Source organism: Crocodylus porosus, unplaced genomic scaffold (genome assembly GCF_001723895.1).
Source record: "Crocodylus porosus isolate Cpor-Errol unplaced genomic scaffold, CroPor_comp1, whole genome shotgun sequence".
Lineage (NCBI taxonomy): Eukaryota > Metazoa > Chordata > Crocodylia > Crocodylidae > Crocodylus > Crocodylus porosus.
The window spans coordinates 14,939,250-14,958,700 of NW_017728911.1; the positions used below are offsets into that span (position 1 = coordinate 14,939,250).

The following is a 19,451-nucleotide window of genomic DNA, read 5'->3' on the forward strand; positions in this document are numbered from 1 at the left end:
GTACTGAGCATGCTTAATTAGCTGTTACATATTTACCTCTCCGCCCCCCCTACTCAAATAACTAATTATACTATACATGCAATGTATGTAATGGTGTAATTACATGTATGTTCATATAATGTGGGAGTAAGTTGCAAGAACTTCTATATCTACACACGCGTTAAGGAGATTTGAGAAGCATAAAAACTGCTTGCAAACACAATCAGTTGTCCGGAGCTGATTTGAGCACGTCACCGCCCCGACCTTGCTTGCAAGCAAATAAACCCTTAAGTGCCGACTGATGTCTATGTGTCTGTGATCTCTGCATGCCTCCAGGGAACGAACTGCAGTTTGTGCAACAAGTGTGTGGCCTTTTTCAGTCCCAAGAATATGAACTTAACTTGAGCATGCTGTACTCAAGACATTGGCAATGCCTCTTTTGGCTGCTTGAAACTCCATTTGTAATGGAAATCCATTTACCATATGGTATCCTCGTTAATGGTGTTGAACTCTCTCACTCATGAAGATCAGTTGATTTAAAATATATAACATACCTGTATTTCTGCCTCTTTGATTTTTGATTCTAAGATCATTTTAGAAGCTTGTTGGTCTTTGCTCAAGCTCTGAAGTCTTTCATATGTAATCTTATGCTCTGCAGAAAGTCGGGCCAAACCAGCATCACACCTGTTTAGATAAATACCAAAAGAACTGATGACAACAGCAGAATACAATGTACAACCCAAGCCTTTTAAAATGATCAGTGCTAAAGGTGCTGATCTGTCTAGAAAAGCATTTCGGCTCTTTGAGATTTTAAGAAATGAGCATGTCTCATGGCACGTAGCCAGCCATCCCCCTGCCTGGTGCACGTTATCATATTCAAATATACTCAGCTATCCAAAATATTTAATCTTTGAAATTATTTGGACATAACATGTTTTTGTAGTTATGGAAATCACATTATGAGGTAAACAGTTTTAATACCTTAGTTTATTCTTCACAATACATCAAACATCTGTTAAGATGTATGTAATTGGCCATGAGTCTGATGCTGTCAGCCCCTTCACACAGTGTACTTATTAGCCTCTTCACACAGTCTACTTATTAGATGTAGCTAATATGGTAATTATCAAGGTAATTATCAAAAGATGTCATATTTTAAGTTTTCTAGCTTGTGCATGGTTATTTATGCCTACATTCACAAAATAATACCATGTAACTACAGTAACTACTGCAATAAACAAGATAGGGCAAATTGAACAGTCGTTAGTTCTTTTTCAGACAAAATTATTATCATCAGATGCATTATTATGATTGGATCACAATAATGAGCATCACCCTCCTTGGTATCTTTTTATATTCAATGTCTGTACGACAGACAGTATATTATATGGTATTATGTATTTTATCCCGATTCAAAAAATACTCTTGATTAATTTCAGCTACAGTAAGTAGTAAAATAAATACATTAACTAAATTGTAAAAATATAAGTACAGTATGATTAGGAGTAAGGCTTCTCAAAAGTATGACTAATGTGTATTTTCAGGAAAATATGTAATATCCAAGTTAGATAATCCACGAAATTGATTGAGAACAGGGAGAAGCTGAGGTTTTTGAAGACAAAAGGCAGTGTCATCTGACAACAAATGGCAGGTAAACCATTATCCAAATTAGTGACACGTTTAAACCTTTTTTGGTTATTATTTCAGGCACAGCACATTCATGCCAAGATGCATTTTCATCCTCCAAGTCATAGCAAATATCATTATTACTGTTTAAATCCAAAAGAAAAGTAAAATCTAAAGTGGAAAACAAACAGAATAAAGAGTAGCCACATAACAATGTGTCAGTATTACCATACTAGCCAATGCCCATCAAGAATGACAGGGTGGGGAGCAAGTGGGGATGGAGCCCTGTGCCCCACCCCCCATCCGGGCCCACTGCCCCCTTCCCTCCTGCTGCTTGGGGTCCAAGCTCATTCCTCCCCTTCCCACTGCAGTGCCTGGGGGAGGGGAGGAGCAGGCCCAAGCCTGATGCAGGGAAGGACCAGACATGAGGGTGGGAAGAAGCCAGGCCACCACAGCAGGGCGGGGGAGCAGCAGGCCTGGGCTGACCCAGCAGCGGCGGGGAGATGGGAGGAACGGGTTTGGGGCTGATGCGGAGGAAGGGAAGGGAAGGGGAAAGGAATGGGCCTGGACCCGAGGGGGAGAGGAGGCCTGCTCCTCCCCTCCTCCAGCCGCTGCTGTGGTGAGCCACATTGGGCCGGGCCCACTGCTTCCCACACACCACCACAGTGGGCCTGCTCCCCCCCTGCATCAGGCCTGGGCCCACTCCTCCCCTTCCCCCCGACAGCGACACCTTCACCACTGTGGCACACCCACTCCTTCCCCCACGTAGGGCCTGCTCCTCCCCCCACTGCTGCCGGGTCAGCCCTGCAGACAGCAATGATGGAAGGAGGGAGGGTGGGCTGAGGCCAGCATCAGTGGCCTCACCCTCCCGCAGCACCCTGACCCCACTCCCCCCCTGCGTTGCCACTGCTATCACCTCCAAGGAGGGGGGGGGGGGGGGCAAGGCCAGCTCTGAGGGCAGAACTTTGCCCCCCCGCCCCATTCCGTCCACTCCATTGCCATCACCTCTAGGGAGCAGTGCAAGGGGGCAAGGCCAGCTGCACTGACCTTGCCCCCCAGCTCCGTCCCCTGTGTCCCTGCCATCATGGCAGCGTGTTGCTGCCTGTCCAAATGCTTCTTTCCACTCTGATTGGCTGTTTGCCAGCCAATGAGAGTGCAAATAAAGTGTTACGGACAGACAGATTAAGGGTTTTATAATATTAGAATGAACACATTCTGAGTTTCAGTATACTATATTTCTTTTTAAATCAGTACTGTTTAAAAGAAATGATCAAATGATCAAATCTGACTCTTACAAACGGCTATACACTTACACTAGTGGTTCTCAATCTGTTTGGAATCAAGGCTCCCCTCCCACATTAGACTCAAGGTATCCTTTGTCAGACCCAAGGCATCCCTTATAGACCAGGGAAATAAATTACACATAAATCAGAATAAGTGATCAGAAACTGTTCAAATGTGTAACACAACAGAAGTTCAGTGCACATAAACTGCTTTCAAAATGGCTGAAACCAGTTTAAGATAAACCTGGAAGGTTATAGTATCCGACTTAACTGGTTTAGATTAAATCCATTTATTGAACCTCTGTCCCATATCTCCTCCAGGTTCAAGTTAACTCACAGTCCCCCAGCATCCCAGGATGCTTTGTTGTTTGCCCACAAACCCCCCTCGCCCTCCCTCCCCCACAGGATAGCAGGCTAGCCTTGGCCCAAGCTGTCTGCTCCAGTAGAGCAGAGAGGTGTGCTCCAGCGTCCCTCAGCTTCTGATCCGGACCACTGCAGGTATGTGGCTGCATTTCTGGAATCAAAAGTGAATGCCTGTTCACTTAATTATTGGTTCAATCTACACAGCTTAGAATAAACTGCAAATATTGAATTTATTCAGCCTTTGGCTTTTTGACTGTCTGTTCTTAACCATAGAGTGCCAGCTCTTAGCTTTCATTCGTTTTTTACTGAAAAAGATCAGAATGATTGTGACACCATGGATTCCTATTTGAAATCTCTGGGTTTATCTTGTGGGTCATACGTTTCCGCAGCTAACAGTGCTAATATTGATCAGTGTCTCATGACACCCTTAAAAGGATTCCACAGCCCCCTGGGGTTCCACAGCATCCTGTGTGAGAATCACTTGACCAGACCAAGTACTTTACACAGCAGGATGGTACCTTTTAGTACAAAATATGGTTTATTTAAGACTAAATCCAGCACACAGGGGCAGCAAATGGGGCAAGCAGTTTTCAGGCAGTCTGCTGGGAGCAAAACGGGGAAGGGGAAAGGGAAGAGAAGCCAGGCACCAGGCACCAGATCTCGCCCAGGAAAAGTAAATGATCTGGAGCTGCCTGTGCCTTTGGCGTGCTGAGTGTTGTTTGGTGGGCTGTGTATGTATATGGGGTATGTGCTCTGAGAAGCTGGGAGTGTTGCTAGTTGAGTGATTGCTGATTGTCAAGTGATTGCTGCCTGTGACTGACAGAAACCCTAACAAGGGGGTGGAGCCAGTCTGGCCCAGGAGGGTATAAAAGGAGACTCCCCAAGCAACCAGAGAGGCAGCAGACAGGGCAAGCAGTTTGCAGGCAGTTCACTAGTCAGCTTGCTGCCCCACCCCATGCCTTTGAGGGGAGTGACTTTTAGGTTGGTGTGAGAAATCAGGAAAAAGGAACCCTTTGGAGTAGGACTGTCAAGCAATTAAAAAAAATAATCACAATTAATCTCAAGATTTAAAAAATTGTTGTGATTAATCGCAATTGTAATCATGCACATAAACAATAATAGAATCTGAATTTATTATAAGTATTTTTGGATATACACAAACCCTAGACTGTCCCTAACACCTGACCCTCCAACCCCTGCCCATCCCTCCCCATACACTTACCTGCATCCAACTACTGAGTCTGCTCCGGGGGGGGGGGGGTGAGCAGCAGCAAGAGGAGAAGGGCCGCTTTTCCCCTAGCACACAGGAAGGCATGCACCAGCAAAGGGAGAGGGGCTCCTTTTCTCCCAGCACCAGCAACGATTAACACGCATTAAAAAAATTAATGCAAAAACAAATAAATGCATTAATTGCACATGTTAACAGCAATTAATTGACAGCCCTACTTTGGAGCCAAGGAACAGAAAACAGGCCAGCTTCCAGGTGAGTTCACTAGAGGAGATGTGCTTGGAAGAAGGGCAGTAAAAGAGAAGAGGCAGATTAAGAGACTCAAGAAAATTGCTGGAAGACATCACAATGCCAGAGTCACTGCCACTGCCTCTGCTGGCACCTGTGAGGTTTCTGTCCAGGCAGGACCACTCACCACCAAGGTTTCCACCTGAGTCTGAGCTTGGTACTGTGGGGACTGTGGCTTGTAGGTTCCTTCAGCTGATGGCCAAGTGGGGGAGTGCCTGCAGTGTGAGTGTTGACTTCTGGAGCTGTTGCTCAGGGAAAAGGCAAGAGAGCTAAAGGAGGTGTTGGTGAGGCTCCAAAGCATCCTCCACCATGAGGAATTCATCAATTCAATGCTGGAGGAGACCTCTGGGACTGTGGAGGAAGAATTGCTAGAGGCAGCGCTAGAGAAGGGAGAGAACATGGACTCTGGAAGCTTGTAACCTCTGGCAGCAAACAGAAATTTTCATTTCCACCTGCAGCTGTTCATCTGGAGAATAGATATGGGACAATAGCGGGGGAGGATCATATTCCATTGGTGAAGGAGGACAGGCCAGAACTCCTCAAGGTGAGAAGGATCAAAATCACCACCACCAAGATGAAGCAATGGGTGGTGGTCATTGGATATGCCCTTCTGCAGGGGACAGAGGGATCCATCTGCCAATCTAACCTGTTGTCTCAGGAAGTCTGCCACTTGCCTGGAGTCCAGATCCAAGATGTCACAGAGGGATTACCAAGATTTATCCAGCCCTCTGACTACTACCCCATGCTGCTCATCCATGTATGCACTAATGATATGCCAAGGGAGACCCTGAGCAGATAAAAAGTGACTACAGGGTTCTGGGTGCAAGGGTGAAGGGGATGGGGGCTCAGGTGATGTTCTCTTCAATTCTTCTGGTTAAGGGAAAGGTCTGGGCAGGAGGGGGTGCATCCTACCTGGCTATGTAGGTGGTGTTGCCAGCAGGACTTTGGCTTCTTTGACCATGGAATGGTGTTCCAAGAAGAAGGATTTCTGGGAAGAGATGGGATCCACCCGACGAACAGAGGGAAGAGCATCTTTGCAGACAGACTCACTAACCTAGTGAGGAGGGCTTAAACTAGGTTTGTCAGAGGATGGAGACCAAAGGTAAGACCTGAGATAAGTGGGGAAGTTGTGACCTGGAGGAAGAGAAGGCAGGAGGGGGCAACAGGGGAGGTATTCTCATTCTTCCTGAGAAATGAGGACAATCAACTAGTTACACCTTAGGTGCCTGTACACGAACGCATGGAGCCTGGGAAACAAGCAGGAAGAATTGGAAGTCCTCGCACAGTCACAGAACTATGATGTGATTGGAATAACAGAGACTTGGTGGGAGTTCGCATAACTAGAGCACAGTCATGGATTGGTACAAACCGTTCAGGAAGGACAAGCAGGGAGAGGAGAAGGAGTTGCACTTTATGTAAAAGAGCCATATGATTGCTCAGAGCTCCAATATGAAACTGGAGATAGGCCTGCGGAAAGTCTCTGGGTTAAGGTCAGAGGGGAGACCAACAAGGCTAATGTTGTGGTGGGGGTCTGCTATAGACCACCAGACCAGGAGGAAGTGGTAGATGAGGCTTTCTTCAAACAGCTGATGGAAGTTTCCTAACCACAGGCATTCATTCTCATGAGGAACTTCAATCACACTAACATCTGCTGGGAAGGCAATACAGCTGTGTGTGGCAATCCAGGAAGTTTTTGGAGAGTCTTGGGGACAATTTCCTGGTACAAGTGCTAGGACAGCCAATTAAGGGCTGTGCTCTAGGGTTGTGCAAAGCTTCAGTCCCTGATTCAATTCAACGGGGATTTGGCCCGATTTGGTAGCCGAATCTCTGAATTCAGATTGAATCAGAGGACCCTCTAATCTCTCCAAATTGAATCAGAACCCTCCAACTGGGTTCAGAGAGATTCAGAAAGATTTGGTGATTCAGACAGACACAGCTTTAAATGGTTTTTCTACATACCTCTAGGTAGCATGGGGCTCGCAAATGCTGCAATGCTGTGGCAGATGGAGCATCCCACATAAGCACAGGGGGCGGCATCCCCAGCACACTCAGCATACCCAGAAGTGGACCAGAAGCACTTCTGGTCCACTTCTGGGTCCACCGGAGAGCGTGCTGGGTGGCCCCCACCTTTGGCTCAGCAACTGGTGCCTCCTGGGTCCGGGGGGGCACCTGGGGTCCCCCCACAGCTGATCACTGAGCCACAAGGTGTGGAAGGGCCCCCACGCGCTCCCTGGTGGACCCAGAAGTGGACTGGAAGTATTTCTGGTCCACTTTCAGGTTCACTGACGAGCACATGGGTAGCCCCCCCAACCCTGCACTCCTTTGAGACGCTCCATCCGCCCCAGTATCGCCGCATTCATGAGCCACACTGGTACCTCAAGGTATGTGGAAAAAAAATTTTAAGCTGTGTATTGAGTCTGAATCACTGATTCTTCAAATCAACGCTGAATCTTCAGCGTCGGATTCAGTTGAATCGAACCAGGGACAGTGATCCGAGTCAACAAATTGAACCACTGTCCCCGATTTGGGCCAAATCCAAATCCAAACTGAATAGGGCCTGCTTTGCACACCCCTACTGTGTTCTTTTTGACCTGTTGCTCACAAACAGGGAATAATTGTTGTTTAATGTACTAGCAGATGGCAACTTGGGCAGCAGCAACCATGAAATGACTGAGTTCAGGATTCTGAGGAAACGAAGGAGGGACAGCATCAGAGTAAGGACCTTGGACTTCAGAAAAGCAGACTTGGACTTGCTCAGGGGACACATGGGGAGGATCCCCTGGGAAGCCAGTCTGAGGGGGCGAAGAGTCCAGGAGAGCTGGCTGTACCTTAAAGAAGCCTCACTGAGAGTATAAGAACAAATCATCCTGATCTGCAAGAAGACTAGCAAGTATAACAGAAAATCAGCTTGGCTTAACAGGGAATTCTTCAGTAAACTAAATCACAAAAAGGAAGCTTGTAAGAAGTGGAAACTTGGACAAACAACTATAGAGGAGTATAAGAGCATTGCTTGGGTATACAGGGATGAAGTGATGATTCCCCTCTACTGAGCACTGGTGAGGCCACATCTGGAGTACTGTGTTCAGTTTTGGGCCCCCCACTACAGAAAGGATGTGGACACATTGGAGAGACTCCAGTGGAGGGAAACAAAAATGGTTTTGGGGCTGGGGCACATGACTTCTGAGGCAAGGCTGAGGGAAATGGGCATATTTAGTCTAGAGACAAGAAGACAGAGAGGATTTAATCGCAGCCTTTGACTACCTGAAGTAGGGTTCAAAAGAGGATGGAGCTGGACTGTTCTCAGTGGTGACAGATGACAGAACAAGGAGCAATGGTCTCAAGTTGCAGCAAGGGAAGTTTATGTTAGATATTAGGAAGCAATTTCTCACTAGAAGGATAGTAAAACACTGGAACAGGTTACCCAGGGACGTTGTGGTTTGGAGGTTTTTAAGACCTTGATAGACAAAGCCTTGGCTAGGATGATCTAGTTGAGGGTGGTCCTGCTTTGAGCAGGGGGGTGGACTAAATAACCTCCTTAGGGTCCTTCCAACCCTCATTTTCTATGATTCTAAATCCTGTGCAGTATACCCAAGACTTGTAGTGGCATGCTGGAAATGTATAGGATCAGTAATTTCATAGATAAGATGCTGCACTGGATGGATTCATTTTTAAATGAAACTGTAACTATTCTAATGTTCTTACATATTTCAAAAAAGTTTCACTAAGCCTAAAAATTATGATTATTTAGTAATGTTGACAGTTTGTGATACATTTGTAAAGCATTCCACATGCTGAATAATCTCACAATTTCATACAAAGTATAGATGGACCTGAAGCAACAGTAGTAATCTGGAATCAAGTCTCCATTGCAGGTTATTCAGCTCTGTCAGTTTAGTTTATCCCATCATAAAGATAAGACTAGATATGTCATTCACATCTAGGGTATCAACCTAAACCTAAACCCGGGGGGAGCAGTATTTAGATAGGCAGTAAATAGCTGGGATTAACGTGCAATTTTACAGAATCTAACTATAAAATATCATTAGAAAGCCAGCAAGGTAGTCTCACTCCTTGATTTTTTTAGTGGAACTGTCAGGATGAAATTATACGCTTCAGCATTTTCATAACTGCAGAACATAGCATTCAGTAATTGTTTCTCAGTATGCATTGATACAACCCCTGGGACAACCTTAATTGAGGCTTCTAGAAACTAAATAATAATGATGGATTTATAATAGGAACATAGAACTGGACAGGACCTCCCAGGCCATTATTTCTAGTTCCCTGCAATTACAGGCAACAACATAATAAACAGGTATCCAAAGCAGCCCAAACACTATCTAGTCTGGTCCTTCCTGCACATCACAACCATAAAACAGCCAAAAACCCCTATGATATTATGGGGGAAAAAAGCAGAGAAAGACAGGAGTGCCACCTATTACAATAATTTTTAAGCAAAATATGCTTGTAGCTAAAGGCAGCTAATTCCCTGTCACAGAACAATGTTCTAATTGAATTCAGCACATGTACAAATAAAGCAATTTTACCTTCCCTCACAGGGGAAGATTTTATTATACAAGATGCATGGTAGATAAGTATCCGATTAAAAAATAATAATTAAGCAAAAATAAACTGATTTTCTGTGAGTAACAAATATGGATTTCTAGCCTTCAAGACATACTGACAACCAACCTGAAACATTTTATTATGTATAATCACTGTCACTTTGTTATGTTCATCAAGGAAACAGGACCTGAAGCAGTACAACTTAGGTTCTCTTAGTAGACATGTAAAAAAGAAATAGAGGTGTAAATATTGATAGATTACCATTGTCCCCCACCATGACTGTAGACCATACATATGTTGGCCAATGTTCGTTCACATGAATTATCCAATTAAAATCAACGGTATGAAAAAGCCTTCAGCAACATAAATGGGTGTTCCACAAACTAACGCTAATTGAACTTCAAACATAGAATCTGTCTGAAGGTTTTGTAGAATCTCATTGTGAACACTTCAAATGAAAAGAAAGCTATACAGGAAAACTCATACCAGTGAATTTTAAGGGGATTCTTCAGTGATCACTGATTATTGACCTATAGAACTATAAACATATTTTCAACAGATTATCTGACTTGAAAAAACAAATTAAGTATGCATTTGATTCATTCCTGTTATACTTAAGGGTATTCACTGTAAAAAATTTAAAAAAAATCAATCCTATAATCCCCAGAAACTGCTCTAACAAGTCTTCATGGAAACTTTGAACTGTTCGAGAGAGACAATCAGGAAATCTTACAGAAGCTTTTAACCTTCTACCGTATCAACTAGATTTTTCCAGGCAATTGAAGGTATCAATAACTCAAAAGAGATTAATGGTAATCGTGTAGCAAAACTGATCCAGCAAAGAATAGTAATGCTAATAAAAAGTCCACAAAAAATCCAGATGATGGAACAAATTCATCCATGGTGCATTTACACTGAAGCTGTTAGTCAAAGAACCTGCAGCGAAGTTAAGAACACATTTGTCATCCCAGAAATTTCAGAGTATGTTGTCACCAACACTTGTACAATCACATTACCTGGATGCAGGTGTCATTGACTGCATAATCTAAAGGCTGTGAAACTGCACAAGTATAATTCATGGTATAATGAATTTGCAGAACCTTTGTGACTCTGTGCTGCCATTCATTTTTAAACCCCAGGAATAATAAGCAACTGTTATTTTTTTAATAATTTTTTATTTTTTAATAATTTATGTGATTTATTTTTCCTCCTTAAAATGCATACAAGATTAAAACAATATTTAATGTGCCCTCTGGAGACTGAAGTGTTCCAGGGCATTTTAAGAAGGTGTGCTAATGAGATGGTTCCAAAAAGAAAGCCTTTTCAACCTGAACAAAACTCAAACATTTTTCAAATTTAAGCTCATTTGTTCAGACTTAATTACCAGAATTAAGAGAGATGTAATTATCTCTAATATTTGATACTTGAATGCAAGTGCATCTTCTTGAAACTACAGGACCAAATTCATTCTGGGAATAAAGCCAAAGCTGAATTTGGCCCATTGCCACTGAAAATGAAGTGCATGCTGTAAGATTAATAGAAAATCAGCATCAAAATATCCCCAAAATTGGCACTTACCTTGCAACCCTCCCCCGAAGGTCTCCCAAACCAGAGAGTTGCCGCATTTCCAAACTCTTCAGGGTAGAATTGGTTCCATAGCTGAGGTTATCTCTGACACGTATTTGTTCCTGAAGTGTCTATAAAACATTAACATACACAAAGAATTCAATAGGCCACTAACTATATGTTGAGTTAGTCATTCATCATATTTTAAATAAAATTCAAGCATAACCACACTTTTAATAACAACTGTGTTAATATGTGAACATGTTAAAACAGGAACACAATATTCTTTTATGGCTTCTTATTTTTAGGGTCCAATTAACATATAAAACTCTCAAATTCAGTTAAAATGCCAGGAATAGATGAGCAGCAGAACTGAACCCTCAAATATTAACTTACACTTTCTCATTTTCCACCAAATCCCTTATTCTGTTAATTTCTAAGATACCAGACTTGAAGCTGTTTATTTAAGCAACTTCTGGAATGTGGGTGTTATGCTGGAAGCAAAAGGGAGTGAAGGGCAGAGGTAACAGACATAACACTTGAACCGTTTCAAGAATGGCACTGGGCAGAACAACTTACATGGCTAAATGTTCTGAGCAGAGCCTTCATCTTTTAGGACCTGTATTGCTATCAAAATGCCACCAGAGGGCAATAGAGTACCCAGACCATCATGCCTTCCAGAGGTCACTGCCCAGAGTTTGTCCAAGATTTCTTTAGGGCAGGAGGGGGCAAAATATGGCCTCTGGACCGGATCTGGCCTGCCAAGGGATTTTGTCTGGCCCATGGTGGATGCTTTGGCCCTGCCCAGCCCAGGCATGGGGGGCAGCCTGGGGTGTGGCATGTGCAGCTGGTCCCACCACCCCCTGGTACACAGCGGGGCTAGGGTGGCACGGGAGCCAGACTCACTTCGCAGCAGCCCCTACAGTGGCAACTTCTTCCAGCTGCTGCTGCCAGTTTCCACTGATGCCACTGGACCTGGCCCCACTGCCTGGGCACTCCACCTGACCAGTGGGGGCAGCAGACAAAGAGGGCAGGCAGAGTCCCCGTGGAGACTGGCCCAGGACTTGCACAGGCAGCCGGCCAGATGGGATGGGGATGCAGGTAGGCAGGTAGCAGCATCCAGGATTGGGATGGGTGGGCAGAGATTATGCCAGGGCTGGGATTGGGATTGAGATCACGGGGCAGTGACAATGCAGGGCTGAGGCCCAGGGCACAGCCATGAAGCCACACATCCCTGCAACAGGCACCAATTCTGCAAGCAGGGGCATGCAGGGTGCAGATCATGGCTGTGTCCCAGGCCCCAGCCCTGCACTTTCAGCACCCCACAATCCCAATTCCATCCCTCGTCCCTCCTCCCATCCCACTCCTGGATGCTGCTCCCTGCCCATGCAGGTCCCAGGCCAGTCTCCATAAAGCCCCTGGGATTGCTGGGCAATGATAGCATAGGCCCAGGGCCCAGGGCAGAGCCACAATCTGCTCCCCACATACCCCTGCCCACAGAACTGGCACTGTTTGCAGGGGTGTACTGAAAGCAGGTCATGTCTCTGCCTCAGACACTGTCCCTGCACTGTCTCTACCCAGAGATCCTAATCCCAGCCCCACCCATCTGTCCGGCTCCCAGATGTCGCTCCTCATCAGCCTGCGGCTCCATCGCATCCACCCAGCTATGTGCAGGGCAAAGCCATTTAGGGAGTTTTGGAGAGGAGGGTGGGGGTGCTGACCTAGCCCACAATAGCTCATCAAAACTCCCTAAGTGGCACTCTGCCTGTCCCTGCTCTAGAGGAAAGATCTGGACTGGGGCAGGGGACTAGAGCGGAGGGGTTGCCAAGTGCTGAGGGGCTTTGTGGCCCCTTGTTTGTGGTTCCCACCGTGCTGGTGTGCTCCACCCCTTCCTCAAACCTGCTAGCTTTTTTAACCACTCAACTATCCTGCATTGCCAGCAATTGCTCAGAGATACATATGCAGAGTGGAACCTGCACCTGCCTGGCAGGGCTGCTGCAAGAGTGCAGCACAGAGGGCAGGAGCAATTAACAGTTAATGTGCTAATTCACTTCACAGGCATGGAATTGATAGCCATTCTATTCTGCTAAGTGCCCATTGTGCAATAGCTCTTTCCTCCCACCCCACCCAGCAATTGCTGGTGGTTACTGATACAGGCACAACCACCCATTCACCTAGGCAAAGGGCTACAACTCCTCCCCACCACACATACACCTAGTTAATCCACCCCTCTAAATAAACCTAGGATCCCCACCCAAGGTCCCTAGTAGGGAAGTCAAACTGACACAGAAGCTTTCTGCTTCCCCACCCCTGCAGACTGGTTTCTGTTAGCAATAGAGCTAAAGGGCAGTAGAGAAGGCCCTTTTGGGGGGTGAGAAGCAGTGCAGCATGGGATGCCTGGAGGACTGACACTAGCATGGAATGCTCTGTCTGCACAGAACATTGAACTAGTTCAAGAAGGACCAGCTCCAAATAGTATTTGATTTTTCTAATGTGCTTTTGAATCATTCCAGGAAGTTTAAACTGGTCTAAAGTGGCTTGTACATCTAAACTCTTGGAATTTAAAGTGTATTTAGGAGGTGTATTTACACACTAACTTTTGGAGCCTTTTCAAAAGGGGAATGTTTCGACAGGGCATCGGCTGGTACATTATAACTGGTATGTGCGAGTGAGCTGAGAATGATTCAATTGCAGCAAAACTTTAAACCTAGATGAAGGAGTGGTTTTGCTCCCTTTGAATCATTCTGAGCTTGTTCACACATAACTAGAATGTACAGCTGACCCCTTTGTGAAAAGTTCCCTCTTTGAAAGGGTTCCAGGCATCCTGTGCCCACATGCTAAGTGTGCATATGCAGAAGAATCACTGACCTAGATATGAGTGTTCAGTGCAGCCAGGCAACGTCTGTGGCAACTTCTGGTTGCTGCTGCTGCCACTAGCACAATTCTGTCCTCCACCCCCTCCCCAAGTCAACACCCAGGGCAGCTGCCCCAGTCACCCCACCCTACTTATGCCACTGTGAGCATTGCACTAACTAACAATATTTGTAGCTTCTTTCTGATAGTCCCATGGTACTCAAGCTTTACCCCATGGGCCAGTCTGGGGTATGGGATGGTGCCAGTCTGTCTGTGGGCTGGATCAGGCTGGTGGGCCCATTCCAGTCATGGGGGGCAGAAGCCCAGGCCTGATCCAGCAACATGGGGGAGGGGGAGAGACAGCTCAGCCTCAATTCTACTACATGGGAGGGTGAAGGGGGGAAGGCCTGATCCAGCTGCATAGGGGCAGCCCAGGCACAATCCATCCACATGGGGGTTGGTAATTTGGCAGCAGGGGAGGGGTGGCAGAATTAATTTCCATAGCTATCCCACTGCCAAATTTTCCAACCCATGGGGACCCCATAGGCTGGATACCATGGCTCTGCAGGCTGAATTTGGCCCACAGACTGGGATTTGACCACCACTGTGCTAGTCCATTCCTGACACAGGTGACTGGTAGGGAGGGCACAGGGGGGCATGTACCCCCCCCAAGATTGGCCCCCGACTCAGCACCACTCGGGACAGGGCAGTTTTATTTGCCACATGGGCTGGCAGCATGGGGGTGTGGGGCGCTAAGCCACAGCACAGAAGTATAGGAGTGGATATGGGCCTTCTGGCCCACCCCCGGGCCTGCCCACAAATTGTGCCCACCCCCCCAGACTCAGGAGGCACAAGTGCCCCCTGATTCCTAGCATCTGCTAAAATATGTTGTTGCCTAAAAAACCTTGTACCTCTCTGAACAAGACAGTCTCTAAGGTGCCACCCCGCCCTACCTATTGCCTAGGTTTTCTAGCTTTGCATTGAAAGAAAATACATTAATACCACAAAGAATTGTGTGTGGGATTTATATTTAAACTCCTGCTGGCATCCTGTGCTATTTTTAAAGCCACCAAAAGAATTATGCAATTTGCATACCCTTTGTTAGAAGGTATAAAGAGCTCAGAAGCTCTTCAGCTCTCACGATAGCTTCGCTTATTAAATCTTGCTAATTTTTTTATTACTTCAGAAAAAATCAGTAGTTTAGACAGTGTTAACCCTATGAAAGACCATAGCATACCTCAATGTCCCGATTAAGCTGCCTCACTATTGCAGTTATGTTTCGGATGTGTTCTTCTAAGAGTTGCCTAGCCAACCGATCTCCTCCCCCTTTGTTCTGCATTCTATGCAGAGTGGAAACAATGTCCTCCTTAATGCGAAACGCGTGTTCCACAAGGGCCGCGGTTGTTTTCTCATGGCTTAGAATTCGGTCTTCTAGCTGATCCACTAGACTCGCAGATGCTAATGGAACTGCTGTCAAAGCCTGGCTATGGAGTGGTATATTTCGAATCCGTCTGAGAAAAGGAAAAAAATATTCAAACACATGTGTTATTATTATAAAATATGTACTCAAACCTCTATTAGGCTTTTAGTCACAGTCATGGTTATAGGGTTGCTACCCTAGCAGAAAGCACTGGGAAATACTGTCCCCTCAGAAAGAAAACTAACTCTCAGAATACTTGATTGATCTACACATTAAAAGGAGCAGGATACGTGGTATTTGAAAAAAGAAATGAGGACTTTCTTCCCACTCCCTCTAAAGCATTGGTTCCCAACCTTGGGGTGCAATGCAAATCAGGGTCCTCAGTAGGGTCGCGAAGGGTCTACACACACACACGCACATGCACACTCAACGTGCAGCCCAGGAGCAGCAGGAAGGCGGGCAGGGCAGGGGCGCTGTGCACAAAGCAAGCAATGGCGGCTCCCTCCCGGCCCCCAGCCACTGCCACACTCCACTCCCAGCAGCCCCCACAGCACCGAGTCAAGAGGCCCTGTTGGTGGCCAATTTAGGGTCACATCAAAAAAAGTTCGGCAGACACTGCTCTAAAGTATCTTCTTGAGGCATGTGCTCCTATTAATAGGACTTTCACATGTTTGGGGAGAAACTAGGACACAGACACAGCACTTTGACTGGGAACAGGAACTCAGAATACTTGTATTCAGTTTCTATTCCATTTGGCTAGCATGTGTGCAAACTATGTTACATGTGTGCATCCTTATGTCTATCCTTGTTCAACATAATAACTGTAAGAAGTGTCTATTGTACATTAAATAGAAACAGACTAAGAAGGAGTATCTTAAATTGCTGTCTATTCTTTTCTTTGCCAAACAGACTACTCCTGGAGCACCAATACAAAAAGATTGTTCTCTGGGAACTGGACAAGTATGTCTAAAGCTTTAAAATCCAGGAGAGACTAAATACAAGCTTTGCACAGTGTAGAAGCCAAAACTTCAAAAGAATTCTGTTTCCATTTATGTACCTGACCTAGTTTTTGGCCATTTTTTTCACAGGAGCTCCACACCCCACAGTTTTCATGGAAAGCAATGGGGGCTCCTGGCTGCTATGACTTCTGGCCACTGAAACATAAAATCTTTTAGAGATGTGCTGTAATCATTAGGGGAAGATTTTCAAAGGCATAAAGCTAATATAGATGCCCAACTCCTTTCATACCTTTGAAAATCAACTCCTTATATCTTACTTTCATTTTTTTTCTGTAAATGTTATTTGATATTCCCAGGAACCAAATCCTTTCAAAACCTGCTCTCACTTACATCTTGTTGTAAATCCACTGAAGTCAACAGAGCTGAAGAAGGATGTAAATGAAGGCCAGTTTGGCTGGGCCTGAGTTTTTACACATATTCCTTACTCCTGGAAGGTTTTCATTTGTACAAGTCCTGAGGTCTGTTGTTTTTCCTCAGTCCCAGTTGAAGGCTTGAGAAAGGACTGAAAAAAAAACTCAGCAAGGACTTCATGATTTGGCTCATGCATTAGATTATGAAATCTCTATGTCTTCAGTATTTATTTCAATTGATTTTTGCACTGAGAACAAAATGTTCCATGTTAAAGCATTATAATAAAATAGAGAATTAAGAGAGCTCTACTCCACAAAAGCACCCCTTCTGGGTTTGCCCCTGCAAACCTCTATTTGGATTCTTAATTTTGTAACCATACCTTTCAGTAGGACCAAGTGTTGGAAAGATGGGGCTTCGCTGTGCCATTTCCTACTCAATAATTTATGTCTGTTAAAAAAAAACAACAACTTTATATTAGTTAACAGTTTATATCTGGCACTGAAATGATTTAATGCATTTGCTATATCTTAAAATTATGCTGAGAGTTTCAACGTTGGATATTTTATACAATATCACACTTTCAAAATACCTGTGTCCAAAATCTGATCTCAAACAGCAAAACAGGAAAGAAAATTTGTTGACTGAAAACAACTAAAGAGCTTTTGAAGATGGATTCAGCATTCATGAAAAGAGTTAGACCAGTGATTCGCAAACAGGATGCTGTGGGTGCTGTGCTGCCTGGCTCACGTGCAACAGTGTAAGTGTTCCCCCTCCTCCCACAACAGTATCTCATGGAGAAAGGGTGCCAATGGCTGCTTGTCTGAAACTGTCCCCCACACAAGCCCTCAGCAGTCTCCAAGCTCTGAGTAATGCACTCTGCCACAGGCAGGCAGGCAGCTGTGACACATGGAGCCATGGTTTTCAGCCCAGCTCATTCTTTCCTGCACTTCCAGGACCAGCAGGAGGAGCCTTAAGGTCAGGTGGCTCCAGGCACTGGCATGTGAGAGCCCAAAGGAGCAGCCTTGGTGTTGGAGACTTTGTTTGCCTCTTCAGGGAGGCAAAAAGTGCAGGACACAGTGGGGTGAGGTCCTGCCCCTGCAGCCATCTCCTGGAAACAGCTAGATGCTAACTCAGAGATTCTCAACCAGGGTACCACCAAATTCAGAAGAGTTATGGAGAGGTGCCTTGACTCTAAAAAGGCTGAGAACCACTGGGTGAAACCAACAACCCTGGAGGCTGAAAACCTAGTTTTACTCACAGAACAGGTTTGGTAGGGCAGAGGAAAAACAAACCCCTGACACCAATCTGCCTATCTGCCTCAGACCTGATCAAAAGAAGTGATTTTAGGAATGAGACGATATCATTGTTCTTGTGCTCATGCAACATAAAGTTTGCTTTGGTGAAAGGCTCCTATGGAACTAAGCAAGGGATAGGTTTTCTGCCAGAGGTTAATTTTACTTGCTTTCCTTGACCTTTTTCATCAGATTTAATGCTAGTGAGTGCCATTTCTGCTTTTGTGATGTTGATACACTCCTCCTAAAAACTTGGTGGAGATTCAGCAAAGAATTTCACACACTCAACTGGTAGCCCTCACATTATAAGCTCCAGCCATTATTGACCTAGGTAAAATGCTTTACAACTCATTTATAATATGACCCACCTCACCAACCTCAAAATTGACCATACCCAGCGCAGAACTCAAAAAATATTAAACTTTGAGAAAAATATTCCCAGTTTCCCTTTCCCCTAATTTCCTGCTCCGGGCTTTCAAATAACCCTGTGACATCCAACTTATCTTCAGAAGCAACTGTCCTCTGATCAACAGCAGCAGTGTGAGCCCCACTCAGGCAGTGGCAGGCCCATGGCCCTAGCGTCCTCTTCACTTCCTCCCCTGCCCTTACATATATATTGGGCACAGGGCTATACCTACTCTGGCAAATGTTCAAGGGTGGAGAGGAGGGGACAGGAGGGGAGGGGGTAGGAAGCAAAGGGAGCTCCATACTGCTCACTTCACTTACCTCTGGTGCAGTGCTACACTGTCTGGCCCCTATGGACAAGCAGGGGTAAATCTAAGGGGCATCATTCTGGTACCCCGTTCTAGCTGGCATCCAGTACTGGTAGCCTGCTTGCCCTGCCCTAGTTACACTGCTGCTAAAACCTCTCCCAACCATGCAGTTGTTCCAGTAAAAGATAGCACCTCTGCAAAAATCCTTGCCTCTGAAAACTCATTAACCACCCCATGGGTATCAAGGCTACATTCTTTTACAGGCAGAAGTAAGAGAATTTACAAAACTGGAATTGTTAGTGGTTTGCTACAGAAAATGGTTAGATGAAATTAATGTTGATTATGCTAGCTTTAAATTGTTTTGCTGACAGATATTCAAGAATACATTTTTCGTCTTTCAAATGTTTTTTATTTATACCGAAATCTAGTGCTCACACTAGAATCCATGCAAGCACTTCAATTTGGTAGTAAACTATACTCCAGTGATCTCGTACTTTTCCTGTTGGATGGATGGATGAACTGCTTAAGGTGTTTTAAAAACATATTATCACTATCAAATCTAGAGATTTTAAAAGCACCGGCAGTGGCAAGGCACCCAAAGTGCAGTGAAAAATTAATAGAAGGTAGGCATCTAATTCCTATTTACTAATAGGGTTACCATACGTCTGTGTTTTCCCAGACATGTTGTCTTTTTTGACCCTCTATGCTGTGTCTGGGAGGATTTTTAAAATCAGAGGAAATGTCCAGGTTCTTTGCTCTTCCTCTGGTCTCCCAGGCTGGCTGCTTGGGACTGCTTGAGGCTGGGAGCAGCGGGCAAGGTGACTAGCTGTCGGGGGTCACATGCTACCTGCACACACCCCAGCAAGCCAGGTAAAGAGAGAGAGAGAGAGAGAGAGAGAGAGAG

The 19,451-nt window shown here is 45.2% G+C and overlaps 1 protein-coding gene across 1 annotated transcript in view; it reads right to left on the reverse strand.

Moving 5' to 3' along the window:
* Window positions 1–19,451, reverse strand: part of FAM81A (family with sequence similarity 81 member A) — a 43,739-nt gene that overhangs the window by 14,210 nt on the left and 10,078 nt on the right. Inside the window, exons 2-5 of the mRNA XM_019533465.1 lie at window positions 16,922–16,989; window positions 14,990–15,263; window positions 10,912–11,030; window positions 534–663 (exon numbers count right to left, since the gene is read on the reverse strand). Of these exons, the coding sequence (XP_019389010.1) occupies window positions 534–663; window positions 10,912–11,030; window positions 14,990–15,263; window positions 16,922–16,968 (570 nt within the window). The 5' untranslated portion in view covers window positions 16,969–16,989. The remainder of the gene's footprint in view (window positions 1–533; window positions 664–10,911; window positions 11,031–14,989; window positions 15,264–16,921; window positions 16,990–19,451) is intronic.